The sequence below is a fragment of the Oncorhynchus nerka genome, linkage group LG15 (assembly GCF_034236695.1).
Source record: "Oncorhynchus nerka isolate Pitt River linkage group LG15, Oner_Uvic_2.0, whole genome shotgun sequence".
Classification (NCBI taxonomy): Eukaryota; Metazoa; Chordata; class Actinopteri; order Salmoniformes; family Salmonidae; genus Oncorhynchus; species Oncorhynchus nerka.
Genome location: NC_088410.1, coordinates 66,511,823 through 66,534,762, shown reverse-complemented (window position 1 = coordinate 66,534,762; position 22,940 = coordinate 66,511,823). Strand labels below are relative to the sequence as shown.

The following is a 22,940-nucleotide window of genomic DNA, read 5'->3' as shown; positions in this document are numbered from 1 at the left end:
ATGTTACATAAAATGCTAATTATGTGATCTTGCAAGACATTAAGCTTTGATCTAACTTTACTAAACGAGCACCATTATGAGAAGTGATCTGTTTGTGATGAGTAGGACTATTAGGTGTAGGATCTTGGTGTTATTGTGAATGATTGGAGCAACCCTTGGTTCTAAAATGACAGCGCTAAGTAAACTTTGATTTGATTAGCTTGAACACATGGTTACAATATACCTTATTTCAGAATAAAATCAAACAGAGCGGTGGACTATCAATGTATATAATTGATTTTCATAGATTTAATAAAGTAGTGAACATAAATCGTTAATGTGCAGGCAATTCATTTTAAAACAGCCATACAAATCTAGCTTTTAGTGTGGTGTATTCATGCATCTCAAACTCTAAAATATATATATTATTTTAGAAACTATAACCTAAATGCATTATCTCCAACTTGGCCCAATTTCCATTTTCCCACCTCGACATAGCCTACCAAGCTAGAACTGGCCCTGCGTCTCAACCAATAGCCAATATAGGCTAAATATCCCAAGCAGGGCTACAGCAACTTCCAGAAAGGGTCAGGCTCTTGGGCTTTGTGGTGGCTACTCTGGTTTGGGTGTCCTCGGCAAAATGGTGTCGCTGTAATCAAGGAGTCACATATCGTTCTGGGTTCCACTGTGCAAGAGCAGGTCTGTGGAGTTTTATGAACATTAACGCAGACACATTAATTTATATACATTTTTCAATGTTCTGATGTTCTTAACTTGTCAAGCCACCAACGGGCCTCTGCAGTGCATACATGTAGCCTACATATTTATTTGGTTTGTCATTCTATTTTTTTTCTATTACTACACAGCATCTTCAGAGTCTCATTCTCTTCTGTTGTCAGTTCACATGACATGTATTTAGTGGCGGCTTGAGTGTAAGAGCTAATTACACAACAGGGCAATTTAAGTGTGTAACGGTACAAAGATCATATGTTTTAAGTCAATTTACACATGGGGCTTGCACACTCAACAAATGCAAATATCTAATGGGACAGAATCTGGCTCTGGAGCAGAAGCTTGCACACTGCAGCTCTTTTAGAATCACAAAATTAAATCGTTAATAATACAGAATCAGATTATTGTACCATAAAACACTAAGATTATGGAAACAGACCTTCGTAAATTTCCCCCCTATTGGCAAAATAGTGGAGAGATCCTTTTACCTTATAAGGAAGAAAACACCAGTCAAACACGTTTTAGAATGATAAGAATAATGAGACAAAAATCCTTATCATTCAGTTTAACCATTTCTAGATTGAGTACTGTTCTCATATGAAGAATGAGAGAACCCAAAATAAATCAGAATTCTATTTTATATGAAAATGTTGCTGCTTGTGAATTATATTATCAAACTGTTCTCATCCTATGTAAATTGGGAAATTGTGTAACCAAATAATGAAAACCACCAACAATTACTTTTAAAAAAATACAAGTATTACATGTTTGTCTGCTACATTCAAACAATTAATTGTATGGAAAAATCTTTGTCTTAACGAAATAGGCTCCCCTATGAAGTTTTGTACATAGTGTGTTCCAGTGAGCGCAGAGGGTCACGGAAGAGCCTTGGTAAGTGTACTTCCGTCTTCCCCCAGCGGATACAGAGAAATGGTAAGAGAATGTAGCTATCATTTTTACAATAAAAATAAAGACATTTCGACATTATTTCAACATCAGTCATACGATGAGCAGTATGTCGAGCCTTGCTTGCGTTAATGTGTATGTTTATTGCTAGATTTGGTTTGGTGGCTAGCTAGCTTAGCTAACGTCAGTTAGCATCCCCACCCAAAAGTGAGAATCTGTTTTTAGCCAGTGATGTAGCTAGATACAAGGTTAGTTTGTTAGTTTGGAAGTTAGTGCCAAATACTGTAAACTAAAGTATCCTTTCAAATGTATGCATAAATATAAACATACATTTTCGGGTAACTATTAGCTAGCAATCTGTAATGGTGAAGCAGGGAGCTCACGTCTGTAATTTTACGTATCAATCAAGCTGGTATATAAAAAAAATGATTGCCATGAGTAAAGATCCCCATGCCACATTGAAAATAATGGAAGATAAGCTGGTAGAAGAGGCTAACTAGTTAGCAGAGATCTCTAATCTCAGGCAGCCAGCCTAGGTTTTTAAGAGGTATGCTGTCTCAACATTTGCTTTCATTTGTCCTCACCACCTAACTATAGCTAGTTATGCACTTGTATCTCGCCTGAATTATTTTTGCTTTGCAGTAGGTAGGTCCAAAGTCTAGATTTCTCTTAATTGCACTTCACACACATAGGGTTGCAGTAAGACTTGCCCACTGAAATGTCCGCCCCCATTTACATCATTATGTCATCTACAAGACCCTGCTAGGTAAAGTCCCCCCTTATCTCAGCTCACTGGTCACCATAGCATCTCCCACCTGTAGCACACGCTCCAGCAGGTATATCTCTCTAGTCACCCCCAAAACCAATTCTTTCTTTGGCCGCCTCTCCTTCCAGTTTTCTGCTGCCAATGACTGGAACGAACTACAAAAATCTCTGAAACTGGAAACACTTATCTCCCTCACTAGCTTTAAGCACCAACTGTCAGAGCAGCTCTCAGATTACTGCACCTGTACATAGCCCACCTATAATTTAGCCCAAACAACTACCTCTTTCCCAACTGTATTTAATTTATTTATTTTGCTCCTTTGCACCCCATTATTTTTATTTCTACTTTGCACATTCTTCCATTGCAAAACTACCATTCCAGTGTTTTACTTGCTGTATTGTATTTAGCTCGCCACCATGGCCTTTTAGCCTTTACCTCCCTTCTCACCTCATTTGCTCACATCGTATATAGACTTGTTTATACTGTATTATTGACTGTATGTTTGTTTTACTCCATGTGTAACTCTGTGTCGTTGTATCTGTCGAACTGCTTTGCTTTATCTTGGCCAGGTCGCAATTGTAAATGAGAACTTGTTCTCAACTTGCCTACCTGGTTAAATAAAAATAAATAAAAAACATAGACGGGGCTGTAGTGGAGCGGGTTTGAGAGCTTCAAGTTCCTTGGTGTCCACATCAATAACAAACTATCATGGTCCAAAAACACCAATACAGTCGTGAAGAGGGCACAACAACGCCTATTCCCCCTAAGGAGACTGAAATTATTTGGCATGGGTCCTCAGATTCTCAAAAAGTTCTACAGCTGCACCATCGAGAGCATGGTTGCATCACAGCTTGGTATGGTAACTGCTTGGCATCTGACGCAATGTGCTACAGAGAGTAGTGCGAACAGCCAAGTACTTCACTGGGACCAAACTTCTTGTCATCCAGGACCTCTATATATGGCGGTGTCAGAGGAAGGCCCTAAAAATGGTCAAAGACTCTAGCCAGCCAAGTCATAGACTGTTTGCTCTGTTACAGCGCAGTACCGGAGCGCCAAGTCTACGTCCAAAAGGCTCCTTAACAGCTTCTACCCTGCAAGCCATAAGACTGCTGAACAGTTAATCAAATGGCTACCCAGACTATTTGCATTGACCCTCTTTTTTTACACTGCTGCTACTCGCTGTTTATTATCTATGCATAGTCACTTTAGCGCTACCTACATGTACATATTACCTCGACTAACCTGTACCCCTACACGTTGACTCAGTACCGGTACCCCCTGTATATAACCTTGTTATATTGTGTTACTTTAGTTTATAAAAATAAAAAAAAGTTTGCAAATATTTTCTTACTTAAAAGCAAGTTTTTTTAAAATATATTTTTTTAAAAATTATTTTTAATGAGTGAGGATCAAGGTAAGGTCTACTACACCTGTTGTATGCGTCGCATGTGACAAATAACATTTCAAATCAAATGTTTTCTCTGCCCAAATCAGATGCAGACTGGATTGAAGTAGCTAGATATTGTCATTCTGAAAATGCATGTAGTGGCAGTGCACTCGACTGGCCCCAGGCCAGAGCCAATGTGTACACACCATCCTTATCTATTATAGGCATTATTCAATGTAAAACATAGCAAACATTTCTAAAAACCTGTTTTTGTTTTGTCATTATGTGGTATTATGTGTAGATTGAGGGAGGGGAAACTATTTCATCTATTTTAGAATAAGGCTGTAATCAAAAAAGTCAAGGGGGAACTTGCTTAGTTAAATAAAATTAAAAGGGGGTCTGAATACTTTCCGAATGCACTGTACTCGTGGTCAATATACTTCCTATTTTTCCATTTGAGGGACTCCTGGATATATCAATTTAATGGTGACTTCACTCATGTTCCACAGTCAACATTATTGTTTTGCATTTGGGTTGTTAGGCCTATTTGAGTTTTTACTGACTGTGTTTGAGTTTCTGGGATGGTGAAACCAGTGTTGAGCTTTTAGAAACCGCAGTATCAAATACGTACTGCTGAGCTGTGTTGTCAGCCCAACCATGAGCCATTGCTATGGAAGACACAGTATGCCAAGAATTTTAGCTGCAGGTCTAGGCCTGCATGCCTGACAGTACTTTTGCCCTCAGTTTGTAAGGAGAGGTGGTGGTGTAGGAATAAGGGTAAGGGCCTTTTTAGCTAATAGTTTTAGAGGATAGTAGGGTGGAGTGAGGCGGTATTTGGTGGTAAGAGGCAGAGGCTGCGGTCCAGTTCACTCCCCCTCTTGGATGTAAAATAGGATTTAGGGAAGGGGCATCTTCGTTATAGTAGCTAAGTAAAGCGTGGTAGGGGTATTTGGTGGAGTGTATGGGAGATATCCCCTGTCGTGCTGCCCCTGAACAGGCAGTTAACCCACTGTTCCTAGGCTGTCATTGAAAATAAGAATTTGTTCTTAACTGACTTGCCTAGTTAAATAAAGGTAAAATCTTCTAACTTTTTTTTCTCCTCTTTCTCCCTCAGACAGCAACTCTGCGCCCGTACCTCAACGCTGTGCGTGCCACGCTGCAGGCCGCCCTCTGTCTGGAGAACTTCTCCTCTCAGGTGGTGGAGCGCCACAACAAGCCAGAGGTGGAGGTCCGGTGAGTCCCTGTGTGTCTGTCTGTGTGCGGGATAGTGTGTGTTTTCGGGTATTTGACCTTGCAGGTGTATGTTGTCCCCCTCAGGAGAGTGTGTTTGACCTAGCACGTGTATGTTATCCCCCTCAGGAGAGTGTGTTTGACCTAGCACGTGTATGTTATCCCCCTCAGGAGAGTGTGTTTGACCTAGCACGTGTATGTTATCCCCCTCAGGAGAGTGTGTTTGACCTAGCACGTGTATGTTATCCCCCCCCCTCAGGAGAGTGTGTTTGACCTAGCACGTGTATGTTATCCCCCCCTCAGGAGAGTGTGTTTGACCTAGCACGTGTATGTTATCCCCCTCAGGAGAGTGTGTTTGACCTAGCACGTGTATGTTATCCCCCTCAGGAGAGTGTGTTTGACCTTGACCCCCCTCAGGAGAGTGTGTTTGACCTAGCACGTGTATGTTATCCCCCTCAGGAGAGTGTGTTTGACCTAGCACGTGTATGTTATCCCCCTCAGGAGAGTGTGTTTGACCTAGCACGTGTATGTTATCCCCCTCAGGAGAGTGTGTTTGACCTAGCACGTGTATGTTATCCCCCTCAGGAGAGTGTGTTTGACCTAGCACGTGTATGTTATCCCCCTCAGGAGCAGTAAAGAGTTGCTGCTGCAGCCAGTCATCATCAGTCGTAATGACAAGGAGAAGGTTCTTATCGAGGGCTCCATCAACTCAGTCCGAGTCAGCATCGCTGTCAAGCAGGTCAGTGAGACTACTTATTCCAACGTGTTTAACTTGTCCTTCGGTGCAGTTGACATGCTTGATTTAGGTGACTTTCATGCTTTATTCATATTTCGGGATCTTTTTCTCCGTCATTGTCGTTACCCTAACAGAAGTGCAGAGATGTAAGCTCAGCTGTACCCTTTTCCCCCTGTTATATGAGGATGATTGTTTGCTGGTTTGTCATAGACATGAAATGTATACTGTGATTAGTTGTTTTTTACTACCTGGTGTATGATTGCTGGCTTTTAGAGCTGTAGCCTGTGATTGGTGGGTGCTAAGTCTGACTGCTGTGTGATTTGCTGTGTCCCTCAAGGCAGATGAGATTGAGAAGATCCTGTGCCATAAGTTCATGCGCTTCATGATGATGAGAGCAGAGAACTTCTTCATCCTGAGGAGGAAACCAGTGGAGGTGAGAAATGAGAGGGACTGGTGGTGCAACCAACAGTTTGAGTTGAAACATTAGGATAATGTTTGTTCCCCTCTTGGGGAACTCAAGCGGTCATATTTTCACACTTTCAAATAAAATATTTACATACAAAACAATTGGCAGTGCAAAGAGCAAAACGGCCTCAGTGTTTACTCATCATTCTCCTCCTTTATCTCTCCCCCTCTCCTTCATTTGTCCGCAGGGCTATGACATCAGTTTCCTCATCACCAACTTCCACACAGAGCAGATGTACAAGCACAAGCTGGTGGACTTCGTCATCCATTTCATGGAAGAGATCGACAAGGAGATCAGTGAGATGAAGCTGTCTGTCAATGCCAGGGCCCGTATCGTCGCTGAGGAGTTCCTCAAAAACGTGAGTCCTGTCTGTCTCTTTTACTTTCTGTCTTTTCACCTAGAAGTTTTCATTTGACCTGACATCCATGTTTTTGACTTACGCAGTTCTAAGAAAATTCCCAAACATTCCTTACGCTGATCACAACTGTCAACATGGTTTCTTGGAGGGTGCACATCACAGGACAGAGAGAGAAGGGGCAAAAGTGTGACCAGTCAATCGCAGTCGAAAAAAGTAAAGACCCGTCAGACCAATGGGGTGTGGCCCTTCATTAAGGTATCTCTGTGCTCAAAAATATTGATGTTTGTACATAATGAATATTCAAAGCCTCATTTAATTTCTGCTTTTAGAACAAAGCTTTAAAATCAGGGTGGGTCCTTAAAATGAAACCCTAGTCAATATTAATGAGCACAGGGAAATTCAGATTTTTTTTTTGATAATGTAAACAGTTTATTTTACTTTTTTTTTATATAAATATTATATGCACACCTTTTTTTGCTATGTTTTTGTTACAACAAGCATTCAAACCTGAGGAAAAATGAATTGGTGCACTTGTTTCTTGTCTTAATACATACAGAGCAGACCCTATCATTGATGGAAATTATTGTGATGATAATAATAGTGCTGGCAGTGATGATGAATAAACCCCTTTATTGTTTGTTTGCATTTTGGTGTGTTATTTATGGATGAAAGACATTACACTACATTATTTAATTAATGAATCATGAACTATTTACATAGGGGGGAATTCCTACATGGGACTTATTTCTTTTTACTGCATTCTGACTTTGAACTTAATCATGGGGAAATGCATGTGCCAGCCAGGTTTTCATTTGGGATGGAGATTGCAGAAACGGAGGTGTTTACACATATGCTTATTCTGACTTTGACTTGAATTCCACCACCTTTATGCCTGTGGAACAATGAAGGTCGAGTAACCTGTCAGTTCCAAGTGGAAAAACATTACTTTTTTCAGACAAATAACACCATTCTCCATGCCCTGTAATTTACAAATTGATAAGGGCTAGGTAAATGACTTAAACTGGAAAAGGGGATTGGAAATGTAAATTACAATTCTTTTAAATCCATTTGACCTCATCACTGGAGTTGTGAAACCAGTCATTTGGCAGCAAACTGAAGCGTATCACCTTTTCCACAGTGAAGTTAATGAAATGCTGTTCTTATAACTTGTAGGGATGTAATTGAGACCCAACCTATAGGCTTCTGAAGCCATGCACACATGACAGTATAGTGTCATTTCTGATTTCTAGAATGTTTTAATTAAACGCCTGGACTTTCCACCAGTGGAGGCTGCTGAGAGGAGGACAGCTCATAATAATGGCTGTAATGGAATGGTATCGAAGACAAACGTGGTTTTTAAAACTTAACTACAAATATTCAAATGTATTTAAGTTAATACCTGCAGTCCAGTGGAGGCTGCTGAGGGGGGGTCTGCTCATAATGTGTTTGATGATACCTTTCCATTTATTCTGCTCCAGCCATAACCACGTGTCCGTCCTCCCCAATTAAGGTGCCACCAACCTCCTGTGCTGCAGTCAATTTGTGCAATAGATTAGGAAATTAAGCAGATTGCGTTCTTCATTTCACCTGTCACATTATTTAACATTATGAAGCTTACCATAGTTCCCCAGAACAGTTGAGCCAGTCACGTGTGGTATTCAATTCGCTACTAGATGTTTGCCATCAGATATAACGGCTGACGTGCTTTAGAAGTAAAAATATATATATATATAATCTGAGTTATCTTTACAGCTGCCATTTTTTCTCCTATAATTGTTTCCCTTCTCTGTGCACCAATACTTTTCCTTCAGAAAAGCGTGCATCACAACTTTATTCATTAGCACAATTTCTCTTTAGGATTGTGTTGGCGGATCGCATCCAATCTAAGGTGCATGCACCGCCACCTACTGTACTGGAGTGTGAGGCTATTCACTGTCTACCAACATTTAGGCTCCCGAGATGCGAAGCGGTCTAAGGCACTGCATCTCAGTGTAAGAGGCGTCATTACAGACCCTGGTTAGATTCCAGGCTGTATCACAAATGGCCGTGATTGGGAGTCCCATAGGGGTTTGGCTGTCATTGTAAAATAAGAATGTGTTCTTAACTGGCTTGCCTAGTTAAATAGAGGTTACATTTAAATTATTATTATTTTTAATCTTTGTGATACAGTATTGTAAAATTGGGGAAAAGGAAAAATTATCCTGCCAACTATTAGCCCTCTAAAAAAAAATAAACACCACCCCATTCCAAGATTCTACCCTACCAACAGTCTGGGAGGATGGAAGACTATGGCTCAACACCCCCTGCAACTGTTCTGCAGTAAAACCTTGCAATCCCAAGTATTTCTCTGCCGCTGCCACCACAACCTCTGGTTGATCGAGTTCTGGAGTACAATTGACAACCATAGCTATGAATGCCAAGAAACCTACCTTACTGAAGCACATATTCTTCCCATCACTCTCTATTAGTCTCTGCCTACTCACAGGAATCCTCTCAGGATCCCTCACACAATTTATATGGTTTACTTTTGCTTGTAAATGTCCACACTCACTGAAAATGACATTCGGTAGCTACTAGCTATGCTTGTATAACTGAGCTGTATTTGCCTTTCTTTGCAATTAGTCTATGTTCGTCTTCCTTCGTTAGCATTTAGCTAACAGCGTATGTGATTTCTCTATTATTTGTGCTAATTTTGTTAGGATTTTGGTAATAGAGGCCCAATGGGCTTTTTTTAGCTTTGTGCTATGCTGGTAATACGGTAAATCTCAGGATGACAGAGGAACAGTATGACAATCTGGATATCGCCCAAGCCTACCTGGCACACTGGTGTCATCACATTTCCATGATTATTAGGGCAGATTTATAGGACTACTGTTCAACCCCTATTGTACTTACCTTCCAATAGTTCATGGATTGAACAATTGCATATGCCAACTTTCAGGATGAATCAAACCACTATTTTTGATTCACCAATATATTTAGTGCGTAAAGGCTCTCCATACCTGTTTTTTCAATTATTCATAAATACTTTCCTAACCCTAAATAATATATTCTAACGAGTCTGTCGAGAAATTTTGATTTAAGGCTACACCAAATTTAAAGATATGGCTTTAGTTAAATGTAATGAAAACCCTATTGAATGAAAATGGCACAAGAGATTCTGTTGGCCAGCAAGTGGGAGGATTTTCAGCGGTTAAATTAAATGTATTCAGTGTGCAAGGGAACCACGCCTGCAAAGCCCTTAAGGTAAGTCTGAATACCAACTACAGAGGAGTGCGTAGGAAAGGCATACATTTCCTAAGTATGAATCGGGCCCATTTTTAAGTTCAAGGTCAGAATACCCATAGAGAGAGAAATGCATAAAAGAAGTAATTAAGTTCCATTTACACATACTTAATTTGGGTCGGAATCGGCCCCTGTGTGTGAAAGCTCTCCAAACCTGTTTTTTTATGTAGGTAGATTCATAAATACCTTCCTTAGCCTAAATAATATACAGTGCATTCGGAAAATATTCAGACCCCTTCCCTATTTCCATATTTTGTTACGTTACAGCCTTAGTCTAAAATGGATTTTAAAAAAAAAATCCTCATCAATCTATACACAATAACCCATAATGACAAAGCAAAAACAGTTTAATTGTTTTTTTTTATTTGAGCAAATGTATATATATATATATATATATATATATTTATAAAAAAACATGAATACCTTATTTAAATAAGTATTCAGACCCTTTGCTATGAGACTTAAAATTGAGCTCAGGTGCATCCTGTTTCAATTGATCATCCTTGAGATTTTTCTACAACTTGATTGGTGTCCACATATGGTAAATTCATTTGATTGGACATGATTTGGAAAGGCACACACCTACAGTGGGGCAAAAAAGTATTTAGTCAGCCACCAATTGTGCAAGTGCTCCCACTTAAAATGATGAGAGAGGCCTGTAATTTTCTGTAAGTCTTCACAAGGGCATCTTCAATGCTGGAGGCTGAGACAGGAGGGGTCAGGAGACACTGTGGCCCCGTCCGATGATACCCCCGGAAGGGGCCAAACAGGCAGGATATAACCACACCCATTTTGCCAAAGCACACCCCCACACCACTAGAGGGATATCTTCAACCACCAACTTACTAACCTAAGATAGAGATAAGGTCGAGTATAGCCCACGAAGATCTCACCCACGGCACAAACCGTGGGGGAGGGGGGGGCGCCAACCCGGACAGGAAGATCACATCAGACTCAACCCACTCAAGTGGCGCACCCCTCCTAGGGACGGCATGGAAGAGCACCAGTAAGCCAGCCCCTGTAATAGGGTTTGAGGCAGAGAATCCCAGTGGAGAGAGGGGAACCGGCCAGGCAGAGACAGCAAGGGCAGCTCATTGCTCCAGTGCCTTTCCGTTCACCTTCACACTCCTGTGCCAGACTACACTCAATCATAGGACCTGCTGAAGAGATGAGTCTTCAAAAAAGACTTAAAGGTCGAGCAATTTTGGGGCTTCACCATGTTTCATCGAAATGTACAGCTGTGTGTTGTCCGCATATCAGTGAAAGTTAACATTATGTTTCCGAATGACATCACCAAGAGGTAAAATATATATTCCTACACTTAAATTACCCTTGCCTAACGATTGCATCTGAAGCTGGGCTTGCAGCACAGCTATCCTCGCCATAAGGCAATCGTTCTCCTGTATATTAAGAGTACAGTGCCTGCAATTAGAAGTCATAATGTTAATGTTACTACTTAGCTTCAGATGGTGAAGGTTCTGACAAACCACGTCCAGATAAAGCGTCCGGGGTGAAAAAGTTGAATGAAAAAAGTCGATGGAAAAAATACAAATATAAAACGGCAATTAAAAAGTAAAAAACGTCAAGTTGGCAGGTAGCAAAGTAAGGTTAGCAACAAAACTCACAGCAGCAGGTAAACAATTATTAGACACTATTCAATCATCTCTTGTTTTGGAGTAGGATGGATGTCTAAACCCACTAACCATTTATGTAGGTGTTCTTTGTATGATATGAAATAAAGTGTTGAGTATAGTGTATTCTTTAGTCATTGAACATTCCCTGTTTGTCTGATTTATTTGGTTGTCACCCTCATTTAGTCTGATATTGCACAGATTTGCAGCAGAAGCTGATGTCCTTGAAAGGGAATACTTAGTTGCACAACTGAATGCATTCAACCGAAATGTGTCTTCCGCATTTAACCCAATCCCTCTGAATGAGAGAGGTGTGGGGGCTTCCACAGCGCCCGGTCAACAGTTGTTGTTCGGGGTTAACTGCCTTGCTCAAGGGTAGAATGGCAGATTTTTCCACCTTGCCGGTTCCGGGAATCAAACTATCGACCTTTCGGTTACTGGCCCAACACTCTTTGTGCAGGTGTAAGTATTCCTGTATGGCTGACCTAAGATGCATCCTATCTCCTCACCTGTACTGTATAGCAACTGTATTGGAGGAGAAGGTACAAGGTCCCTCACCTTTGACCTTCTCCAAATGGTTTTGATAAGGAGGCGATGAGAGGAATCGAGGAAGGATGAATTGAGAAAGAGCCTAGCACTCACCCCTCTGCTACACTCACTGACCCCCTCTGCATCAACCTCAGCAGCCAGCAGAGCACTGTATGAACGGCGTCAATCTAGCACCCACAGAATTAATTTTGAGGGTATTTAATTCTGCTACATTGACTCAGATCACACAGTGGCGGCTGAGTTCTACTGTCTGTGGTGAAAGGGGTGTGACTAGCAGAGGTGAGATGCAGGTGAGTTGTAGTAGCCACTGTGATGTGATGTCATCCACCTGAGACTTGAAGTTGTGTCTCGTCCTGTTTATCATGAATGTATCTACAGTGAACAAAAATATAAATGCAACAATTTCAAAGACTTCAAAGAGTTACAGTTCATATAAGGAAATCAGTCAATTGAAATAAATGCATTAGGCCCTGGAGTTCACATGACTGGGAATACAGATATGCATTTGTTGGTCACAGATATCTTTTAAAGAAAGTAGGATAGCAGATCAAAAAACCAGTCAGTATCTGGTGTGATCACCATTTGCTTCATGCAGCGCAACATCTCCTTCACATAGAGTTGATCAGGCTGTTGATTGTGGCCTGTGGAATGTTGTCCCACTCCTCTTCAATGGCTGTGCAAAGTTGCTGGATATTGGCTAGAACTGGAACACGCTGTCGTACACGTCGATTCAGACCATTCCAAACATGCTCAATGGGTGACATGTCTGGTGAGTAGGCAGGCCATGGAAGAACTGGGACATTTTCAGCTTCCAGGAATTGTGTACAGATCCTTGCGAGATGTTGCCGCGCATTGTCATGCTGAAACACAAGGTGATGGCGGCCGATGATTGCCACAACAATGGTCAGCAATTGTGTTCGTTGTCTGTAGCTTATGGCTGCCCATACCATAACCCCACTGCCGCTGTGGGGCACTCTGTTCACAATAATGACATCAGGAAACTGCTCGCCCACATGACATCATACACGCTGTCTGCCATCTGCCCGGAACAGTTGAAACCGTGATTCATCCGTGAAGAGCACACTTCTCCAGCGTGCCAGTGGCCATCGAAGGTGAGCAATTGCCCATTGATTTCGGTTACGACGCCAAACTGCAGTCAGGTTAAGACCCTGGTGAGGACGACGAGCATGCAGATAAACTTCCCTGAGACGGTTTCTGACAGTTTGTGCAGAAATTCTTCAGATGTGCAAACCCACAATTTCATCAGCTGTCCGGGTGGCTGGTCGCAGATGATCCTGAAGGTGAAGGTCCTGGGCTGGCATGGTTACGGTTGTGAGGCCGGTTGGACATACTGCCAAATTCTCTAAAACGACATTGGAGGCGGCTTATGGTAGAGCAATAAACATGAAATTCTCTGGAAATTCTCTGGACATTCCTGCAGGCAGCATGACAATTGCACACTCCCTCAAAACTTGAGACATCTGTGGCATTGCGTTGTGACAAAACTGCATATTTTAGAGTGGCCTTTTATTATCCTCTGCACAAAGTGTACTTGTGTAATGATCATGCCGTTTAATAATCAGCTTCTTGATATGCCACACCTGTCAGGTGGATGGATTATCTTGGCAAAGGAGAAATGCTCACTAACAGGGATGTAAACAAATTGGTGTACAGAATTGAGAACATTTTGGTTGTTGTTGCATATTTAACATTTCTGTGATCTTTTACTTCAACTCATGAAACATGGGACCAACACTTCTCATGTTACAGTTATATTTTTGTTCAGTATATACAGTGCCTTCAGAAAGTATTCAGACCCCTTGACATTTTGTTACATCTGAATACTTTCCGAAGGCACTGTAGAACTTGTTTGTTCAGTTTGTTTTGGTTAGATCACAAAATACTAACTTGTCATTTTGTAATGCAATTATGGTGCGCTGCAGCATCAGATGTAGGGAACCTCTGGGATGTGCGTGCATATAAAATGTGTTGAAAAGGTCTATAGAAATGTGGGTACAATTTTGTGGACAAACTACAAATCGCACGTTTTAAAACCTCTTACAGGTCGGACCCTTTTCCCCCCGCCTAAAATGACATACCCAAATCTAACTGCCTGTAACTCAGGACCTGACGCAAGGATATGCATATTCTTGATACTATTTAAAAGGAAACACTTTGAAGTTGTTGGAAATTAGAATTTAATATAGGAGAATATAACACATTAGATCTGGTAAAAGATAATACAAAACAAAAAAAAAACATACCTTTTCTAAAAATAAAAAAGTTTGTTCCATCATCTTTGAAATGCAAGAGAAAGGCCATACATTAACATAGGAGCCTAGGTGTAATTTAGAATTTGTCCACAAGATGGCAGCAGGTGTGTGCAAAGTTTCAGACTGATCCAGTGAAGAATTACCTGACTACACAACATTTTGCATCAAGTCTGCCAGGAGTTTGCCAAAATTAGTAAATGTATACATTTAGAAGTACATAACTATAGAGAACATACAAAATGCTATGGTAATAATAGCTTCCCCACAGAAAAGACAGATGGCTGGGTGGGGTGGGTGTGGCCCTTTGACCTAAAGGCATACACCTGGTTACTGCCAAGGCTTGCAGGTCAAGACCTGGTTCTTCACAGGCCTATAATCCTTTGCAAGGCAACAGAGACAGAAGTGGGGTCAAACCGTAGAACTCAGCTCCAACATTTTTTTAAAACAAAACTACATTACATTTTATCTCTGGGACCCTCAGGATGACAAATCAGAGCAAGATTACTGAATGTAAGTACATTATTTAGCCTCAGAGGTGAATGTATCAAACCAGTTGCTGTGCACTATCATCAAACAATAGCATGGTATTATATATATAAAAAACTTTAACAATGCACCCCTGTTACAGTTTGGCAATTGCTTACACATGATATCTGAAACTATGGCTCCTTTTCTCTAGACTCTACACACAAAACCCCAAAACACACACAACATGCAAAACGTCACATCTCTTGCAAAACAAACACTTCATTCCAAACAATTTGAACTCTTCTCAAAATTGTGTTTTTGCAACAAAACTATACACACAAACCATAAAATCCGCTCTTATACACGCCAACTACACACAGATTTGAAAAATGTAAAAACACTACCATCTTGTGTATTTTGCATGTTCAATGTGCAGTGGAGTCCACGGCAGTTCATCATAGCACTCACACGTACATGTGCACAAATATATACAGTATGTATACATATTCAGTATATATTTACGCTATAAACAGAAATGCAAGGGGGGGAAAAATACAATTTCTTTATTTCTCAAAACGTATTTTCATCCATATTTCAGGATGAACAGTAACAGACAAAACAAATACAGTACAAGATAAACAAATAGGCTTGTTACTATAAAGAAAAAAACAATTAGGGTGCATCCTGTCTCCTATTTGGGTCTGGCCACAGCACCTCAACATCACAAGCGATGTTCTCTCTGGCTAAACAGCAGGGGAAGTAGCGTCTGGAGTGGCGTATCCAGCCCTGGCACGCCCCGTCGTTTATGTCACCACAGGCCTCCTCTTTGTCCTCGTCCCCCTCTTACTCTCTCCAGAATTTGCCTCCATTGTTGTCCAAACCAAGAAAGCCTACCTGAAGTCTATTTATAGCGCTCAATCTTTGATTTCTAAGTGAAGAAATTAGCTATAAGTTTTTTCACTCGTGAGCACTGGGTGTAGGTAATCGACAAATGAGTGTGGCATTTTGAATGGCAGTGTTTTCCAAACGAAACACAGGATCTGTTAGTTTTGAAAGATGTCTAATGTAGAGAACTGTGTTTAGTAAAAAAGTGTTTTAAAATTGCAAACTGAGTGTAAAGCAGATAACGTACTTGCAGGTTTGCAGACTTGGTCTGAAGATTAGGTATATGAGTTTATGGTTTCACTGAGTGTGCCTCAAGTACCACTTTTAATGTGTAAGCGATTGTTTTTTTTTACAAACTAATTGCATTCCAGGTGACTACCACATGAAGCTGGTTGAGAGAATGCCAAGAGTATGCAAAGCTGTCAAGGCCAAGGGTGGCTACTTTAAAATACAGTTGAAGCCGGCAGTTTACATACATACACCAGCTAATTTTTTAATGATATTTTTTAACAATTTTAATTGAAAACAATCACAGTGAGGTACTTAATTGTTACGCAATTTGTTTTGATATTGAGATAAAAACAGATGCTTTGGTCCTGTTTAAAAAAACAGCTTTCTATTTGAATGTTATGTATAATACAAATTATACATCTCAAGCCAAAACATGACAGCATCCTCTGAGGGGATAGCAAGCATTTTTGAAACTGTCTGTTTGAGATACAAGTTTGAGGTGGGGTTTTTGAAGTGTTTCTCTCACTTATGCTTTGGCCACAAATACAAGTATAGGATGAATCAAAAACACTATTTGGGTAAGAGTTAAGATGTGCTTTTAAAAGTGAGACTTTCACTGGACAGTTAAGGCCAAGGCTTGAGTAAGGACTCTATAAATATGGCTCTGACTATAACTACATGAAACACTTCAAAGAGACATTTCTTTTAGCAGAAGACTACAGCAAGAGATTTAACTAAAACATATTTATTCAATTTGGATGATGTAGATATTTACATTGAATGCATCATATTCTTGGCACGTAGACAAACAAGTCAAAATGAACAAACAAGACATGCTGAAAACGATAAACAACCAGTGAGCGATTTATTGACATTCACAGCATTACTGACACCTGATTATTATGGTGATCATTACTTGTGTTTACACAGATATTAGTAGTCATTTCAATTGATTTGTCATGACACTACTGATGCTAAACTACAGCAGCATTTTAGACATTGAGCAATAGAGCCAAACACATTCTAGATATAGCAGATCACTGATGCAACATGAAAAAAAAGTCAATCAGTCTAGATTTGAACTAGATGAAGATGACCTTGATTGAAGAAAATAGATGTGCAAAACCACCTTTATGTCTGATTTTATACCAGACATATATATATTTAAAAAAAAATATTACCTACAATTTATGTCCCCACCTAGAGTCTGATTCCAAATATCACATCTTCTGCAGTGGGTAAACGCAATAGTTGGTTTAATAGGAAATTCACAAAATAAAAAAACAGCTTTAAAAAAAACTGACAAATGGTTGGACAAAAACTAAAATACTAAGAACAAGGAGTATTACATTTCGCTTCCACAGGCTGCCAATTCTGATCTTTACCAAATGATTGGCAAAAGAGTTGATCTGATTGGTTAAAAGGCCAATTAGTGGACAAAGTTCAGAACTGGGCTGCCTGTGTAAACGCAGCCAGTGTCAAGACACTTTACAATTTGATTAAAAGCCATATGTCATGTATATAAAAAAGGTTTCACATCAGATTGTCCTTACATTGTTCATAATACACTCACTCACACACATACAAAACACACTCACAGGCACACATACCCCGATAGTGGGGTGACTCACCATTGAACTGGATTCCAGTTCTCTAGACGTTTAGACAGGAGCCTAATTCTGATATTTTTTTCACAAAATTGTTTTTGATCAATCAGATCAGCTCTGAGAAATATCTGATATGATTGGTCAAAAGACCAGTTTGTGGAAAAAAAAGATCAGGATTGGGATGCCTGTCTAAACACAGCCAAATTTGCACAGTAGGAAAGACACAGATCAGGTGAAGAACCAAGATTAAACAAGTATGTTTAAAAGGGGAAATCAGCAGTCGCTAATTACATTTTTGGACTTATAAATGAATGATTCTTGAAGAATAAAATGTATAAATGCCTCCATCAGAACCCAAAAATCTAAGCTTTTACTCAAATGTTTGTAACCAAAGAAAATGTAAACAAACACTATATAGCCTCAAAACATGGTTAAAACTCAATGTTGATATCATGGATGGTCATCCCAATTTGAGAAGTTACATTTCTCCAGCCCATCCCTCAGCTTTTTACCGAAACCGGGGATCACTCTTCGTTATTGTTTCCTCTGCTGATTGCCGCTTTAGATAGAAATATGTCAAATGAAAGATTCGGATGCACTCTTTTCAAATCCCGCTGCAAGGATTTTTTAAAAATTGCAATTTGCATTGATTTCTGATTGAGTAGATGAAGTAGCCATGGTGAGTGATGGCACTTTGGAGTCTAGGGCCTGGATTCAATCAGATCAAGCATTAACCAGTAGTAGCCAACACCTGCATAGCTGGTGTTTAGGAGGTGCTGGAAGTGGAACTGCTTTAGAGCTGTCTAATCGGAGCGGCTGCTCGTGCGGTTATTGTCACCAAGCCACACCCGTCCCACTCACATTAGAAGTACATAAAGAGAAAGTCAAGGCTATATAGAAATAATAACACTCAAATTGAACATCATTAACCTAAATAATGAGGATTCATATCAGCCTAATCGAGGTGTATATTACAACACATTCCCGTGTTTGAACTTGTAACAAGGCTGCATGGGATTATTACTAATGCGACTCGTGACATAAAATGGAAATGTCCGCAATAGGTATCACGCCAAGAGTCGCTTCCTGATTTGACAGTTCTAACGCCGTTACACCTACGACATTCCATGAATAAAAGCAATGAAACTGCTATGCAGTTGTCAGTTATCGCAGGTGAAGGAAGAACTGATTGAATCTAAACTTTGTGCGCCGTCACTCATCACTGGTGGGCGGGGACTGTGAACAGGGCTTCTTCCGGCATCCGTGAAATGTCTACATTCTGTACAATGAAAAGAGAGAGAAAGCAGTCAGTACTAGGACACATGAGGTCAGTTTAATTGAACCTTTTTCTCTCTGTTTAGCTGTGTTCACATTGGCAGTTTGAAGTGACTCAAATCCTACTTATTTGCATATCCGATTCGAAATCGGTACTTTTTCCTGAAGTCTGAACAGCCAAAAAGTACATAAGATCGGATACCTAGGTGGTTTGACGTCGGTTACAATCCAATTTCTGGCCATGCAACTTCTGTCTGAACGGTCAAATCAGATTTATGCCCTCAAGTGGTTTATTATTAGTCATATTTATTTTTTCATTTAACTAGGCAAGTCCACTAAGAACACATTTTTATATATATTGTTGCTTGCGTGTGGTAGCAAACTAGCTTCTTAATTGTGTACATAAAAATGAGCGAATGTGCTAGAAAGTTAAACAGCTACCTAGCTAGCTAGTTGAGTGCTGTGGCTAGCAAAAAGGACTGGTTTTGAAAGTTGGATCATCTTATCTTGAGGCTTTAAAAGTGTTGTTACACTATGATTTTGAACATTCAAAGCAAACATCCATGGCAGGCATCGTTGTCACCTTAGCACGCTACATAACGCCCCAGTGATAGGAAGCACGAGCACCACTACCAATCAGCCTACACACCAGTCATTACTATGACTACTGTAGCCTTTACAGCAAATGAATGCTGTCTAAACACACAAATCCGATTTGGTAACTTGTAACTTGCTGTTTGGACAGTCAGTAGTCCAAAATGTATTTGAAAAACAAAAAAACGTATTTGAGCATTAAGGCCTGCAGTGTGATCAAGGCCTTTGAGAGTGCAAGCCCAGAAAGAGTGCTTCTGTCTGGGGTACCTACCTCTGGCCTGTCCCTATGGGTGTTCACAGCTTCCACATTCAACCAGACAGACTCTACTTTACATCCTACATGGACAGGATGGGAGACAAAACAAAACATGTTCCTTCGTCAGACCACTAGAGAGCAGCAGCCGTACACTGGGTCTAATACACAGATCAACACTACTAAGGTACATAAAATATAGGTGCAGTGTAAAGGATCCAGGTGTTCCGAATCAAATCGATAAATACATGTCATTGGAGTAAATATGCATGGAATAAAGCAGGGGCGCAACTTTTATAAAAATATAAAACACTAAAGCACACAATGCCACTTTTTGTATCACAGTGTAATGATACAACTGTGGGGGGAGAGACATACAGAAAAATGCTATTTCAGAATGTGTGGGAAGGGGGGTTCAGGTCCCCAGTGAAAGTTGCACCCCTGGAATAAAAGCATCTCATTGAAACCACTATGCTGTGTTTATTAATACTTTCATGCAGTTATTGATAATAGTGTACTCACCATACGCCACAGGGGTCAGCTTCAATACAGTGTGCAAAGGGCACTTCAGGTAAGGCAGCTCCTCTGAAGAACAAAAACAGAACAATGTTGTAAAAGCCTAAATGGATTCAATTGAGTGGAGTAGAGCTACTAAAATCATATACCAATGCTCATCTGATCATGACTGATGAACAGCACATGCAGAACACTCACTCTCCTATATGCTCAGTTTGTTATTGAATAGTAGGAATTAAACCGTAATACTGGGGTGTGTTGGGTATTTTAAGAGATATATGGTACCTGCACTCTTATCCAGGAAGTAAGCGAGCAGGCAGCGCATGACAGCCTGGTGACAGATGACCAGGACGTTCTCCTGCCTCTCCAGCTCCATGATGACTGGCTCCAACCGCTGCACCAGGTCCTCATAGGACTGAGGGGACAAGTAGAGGCCTGTTAACACACACACTTTGTCAGTCAGTGTTGGTGCTGTGATGGACTCACCTCTCCTTTAGGGTAGCGGTAGCGGTATTTGTCCTGGTCTCTCAGTGAAAACTCCACAGGGAAATGTACCTGGATCTCCTCATACGTCATCTCTTCACACACACCCTAGGAGAGGGAAACAAAGTAAAACAAGCTGTTTAACAGCAGGATACATGGGAAGTGGGAACCACCAATCCCATTGGCTGACTCAGAGCATAATCATAGATACACTATGAAAGAATAAATACAAACAAAATACCAAGTCTAAACACACATGCAACAAAAAAACTAAAAGGTTGTTTAACAGCAGGCTTAGGAGACATCACATTTAAATTAAAAGGACACATTAAATTCATATTTTAGGCCAAAATTGCATACACACACACAAGACTTACAGCATCGATCTCGTTGAGAGCCTTCCACTGCTCATAGGGGACAGCCACGGCCTCGGCTGTCTGAATGGTTCTCTTCATCTGACTGGTCCACACCTTCAGATTGTTAATGTTTTGCTCCTGGATAAACTTCCCCAGACACTTTGCAAACTGACCAACAGAAAAGGGAGAGAAAGATTGTTGCATATACATTTTTATTACGAAAAGACAGACGGACAAATCAACAAACCTCCTTGCCCCTGCCAGACAGGCCTGAGTCTCCTCCGATGCGTCCTTTGACGTTGAGGTCACTCTCTCCATGGCGACACAGGTAGATGGAACGTGGTGTGATGTGGATATTCATTAGGTAGTAGACAATGCGGCTCTGGATGTGGTCCAGCACCCTGTTCACCAGGTATCTCCGGCCCACGTCCATGATCTTAATGTAGGACAGATCCCTGGGGTGGGGGATGGAGTAGGAGTGACTATCAGATCTATTAGCAGTGTGAGGTTAAGACTGCTGACCTTGTCCATGTGTATTCTGAGTATGTGTTTGCATTCTCCCTTGTCCAGTATCTTGTCAAAACGTATTCTGAAACCACTAGTGTGTGTGTGCGCGTGCTCACCTGTCTAGAACCTCATCCAGTGGCTGGTAAGAGTTCTCGTAGCACTTGATTCTCTTCATGAAGTCCTCGATGACCTCCTCTGTATTACAGTCTATGTAATCAGGACTACCCAGCTTCACTTGCTGCACAGACAGATATGAAATACAGACAGTAAGATGAAATACAGACAGTAAGAGGAAATACAGACAGTAAGAAGAAATTAGTCAAGAGAAAAAGAGGAAAAACATCTTGCGTGTCTGAATGTTTGCCAGGGCATATCAACAGAAAGATAGTACAAATTATTCATCAGGAGGCCAGTCACACAGGAATATCAATTATTAAAGTAGAAGTCTTGAATGTTATGAGCAAGTATGCTTAGTAATGTCTGATCTTTTATACAACCAGTAACAACTGAACACATGAACAGTGCTGAAAGATAGCAGAGATGTCACGCACCGCTATGTTCTCTGCAATGACATCAGGGTCTTCACACACAGACTCCACAAAGAACACCTGAGAGGTTGAAAATGAAGATTCAGTATAAAATACATTACAGTGAAATATACTGTACACTATAAGAAAAGGTAGTGAAGCCAAAGAATAGACAATAACTACAGATACTAACGCCTGGCCCTGTGGTTCCATACCTTAAAGCCATTCTGCTCTGCAAACCTGGTGATGGTCCATCTCCTCTCCCTGGTGGTGTTAGTGGCATCAAACACCTGAGATAAGGAACATAAACTCCAGTCAGTCACAACATCCTCATTGCATTCAGGTTAGGAGTCCCGGCAGCATCAAGCAAAACATGAACATGTATAGGAGTTGCTGCACTTACCCAAACAAGTCTTGTAGACTGAAGAGCAATAGTGGGAACAAGGGTGCACACGCCAAAACACAAGTTATTCTCTGCATAGTAGGCTAGATTAATTACATACCAGTATATTGAATTTAATATTCAAGACAGTCCTGGCATTTGAATACATGAACCTAATCTACATAAATACATTCAGTAAATGTAATTACCAAGCAAGAAATAACTATTGGCGTGTGCACCCTTTTCCCACTATTTAGCAACATCCTCATTCACACTGTGATCATGAACCAAACAAGTCACCGTGGGCCTGATCTGCTCTACTCACCGCCACCTGGCCTCCCTCCACAGTCAGGTACTGGCACACATCATTCAGCGCCGTCAGTGCACACTGCCTATGGGTGGACACGTACACAACAGAATCAGAAAGATGGCAAGAAACTACTTCAAGAGACAATGTAGGTACAGATCTATGCTAATTAACTGAATTGAAACTTTGCTAAAATAAAGCAACTGGGTCAAAATGTATTTTGTGGATATTAATGTAAATAGATACAGTTG

At 40.7% G+C, this 22,940-nt stretch overlaps 2 protein-coding genes across 3 annotated transcripts in view; one reads left to right on the top strand and one right to left on the bottom strand.

The window, feature by feature from the left end:
* The first annotated feature begins 539 nt into the window (after positions 1-539).
* Positions 540-7,197, top strand: LOC115143151 (actin-related protein 2/3 complex subunit 4). Its single transcript, XM_029683267.2, has 7 exons — positions 540-678; positions 1,564-1,644; positions 4,885-5,003; positions 5,628-5,739; positions 6,074-6,169; positions 6,390-6,560; positions 6,647-7,197. Exons 2-7 carry the CDS (start codon positions 1,642-1,644, stop codon positions 6,650-6,652), a joined length of 507 nt encoding a protein of 168 aa, XP_029539127.1. The 5' UTR covers positions 540-678; positions 1,564-1,641; the 3' UTR covers positions 6,653-7,197.
* Positions 7,198-16,723: 9,526 nt separating this feature from the next.
* The window catches only part of LOC115143150 (6-phosphofructo-2-kinase/fructose-2,6-bisphosphatase 4-like), a 46,990-nt gene continuing 40,773 nt past the window's right edge, over positions 16,724-22,940 (bottom strand). For both annotated transcript variants that reach the window (XM_029683265.2, XM_029683263.2), the window contains exons 4-14: positions 22,708-22,774; positions 22,216-22,290; positions 22,025-22,081; positions 21,590-21,711; positions 21,214-21,421; positions 20,988-21,134; positions 20,614-20,718; positions 20,413-20,542; positions 20,134-20,196; positions 19,630-19,694; positions 16,724-18,768 (exon numbers count right to left, since the gene is read on the bottom strand). In XM_029683265.2, the coding sequence (XP_029539125.1) occupies positions 18,709-18,768; positions 19,630-19,694; positions 20,134-20,196; positions 20,413-20,542; positions 20,614-20,718; positions 20,988-21,134; positions 21,214-21,421; positions 21,590-21,711; positions 22,025-22,081; positions 22,216-22,290; positions 22,708-22,774 (1,099 nt within the window). In that variant the 3' untranslated portion in view covers positions 16,724-18,708. The remainder of the gene's footprint in view (positions 18,769-19,629; positions 19,695-20,133; positions 20,197-20,412; positions 20,543-20,613; positions 20,719-20,987; positions 21,135-21,213; positions 21,422-21,589; positions 21,712-22,024; positions 22,082-22,215; positions 22,291-22,707; positions 22,775-22,940) is intronic.

Bases quoted from the DNA above. Each gene is read 5' to 3' on its own strand.
- LOC115143151 (XM_029683267.2), top strand. The intron at 5,004-5,627 runs GTGAGTCCCTGT...TATCCCCCTCAG, and splicing joins AAGCCAGAGGTGGAGGTCCG to GAGCAGTAAAGAGTTGCTGC. The intron at 5,740-6,073 runs GTCAGTGAGACT...GTGTCCCTCAAG, and splicing joins TCAGCATCGCTGTCAAGCAG to GCAGATGAGATTGAGAAGAT.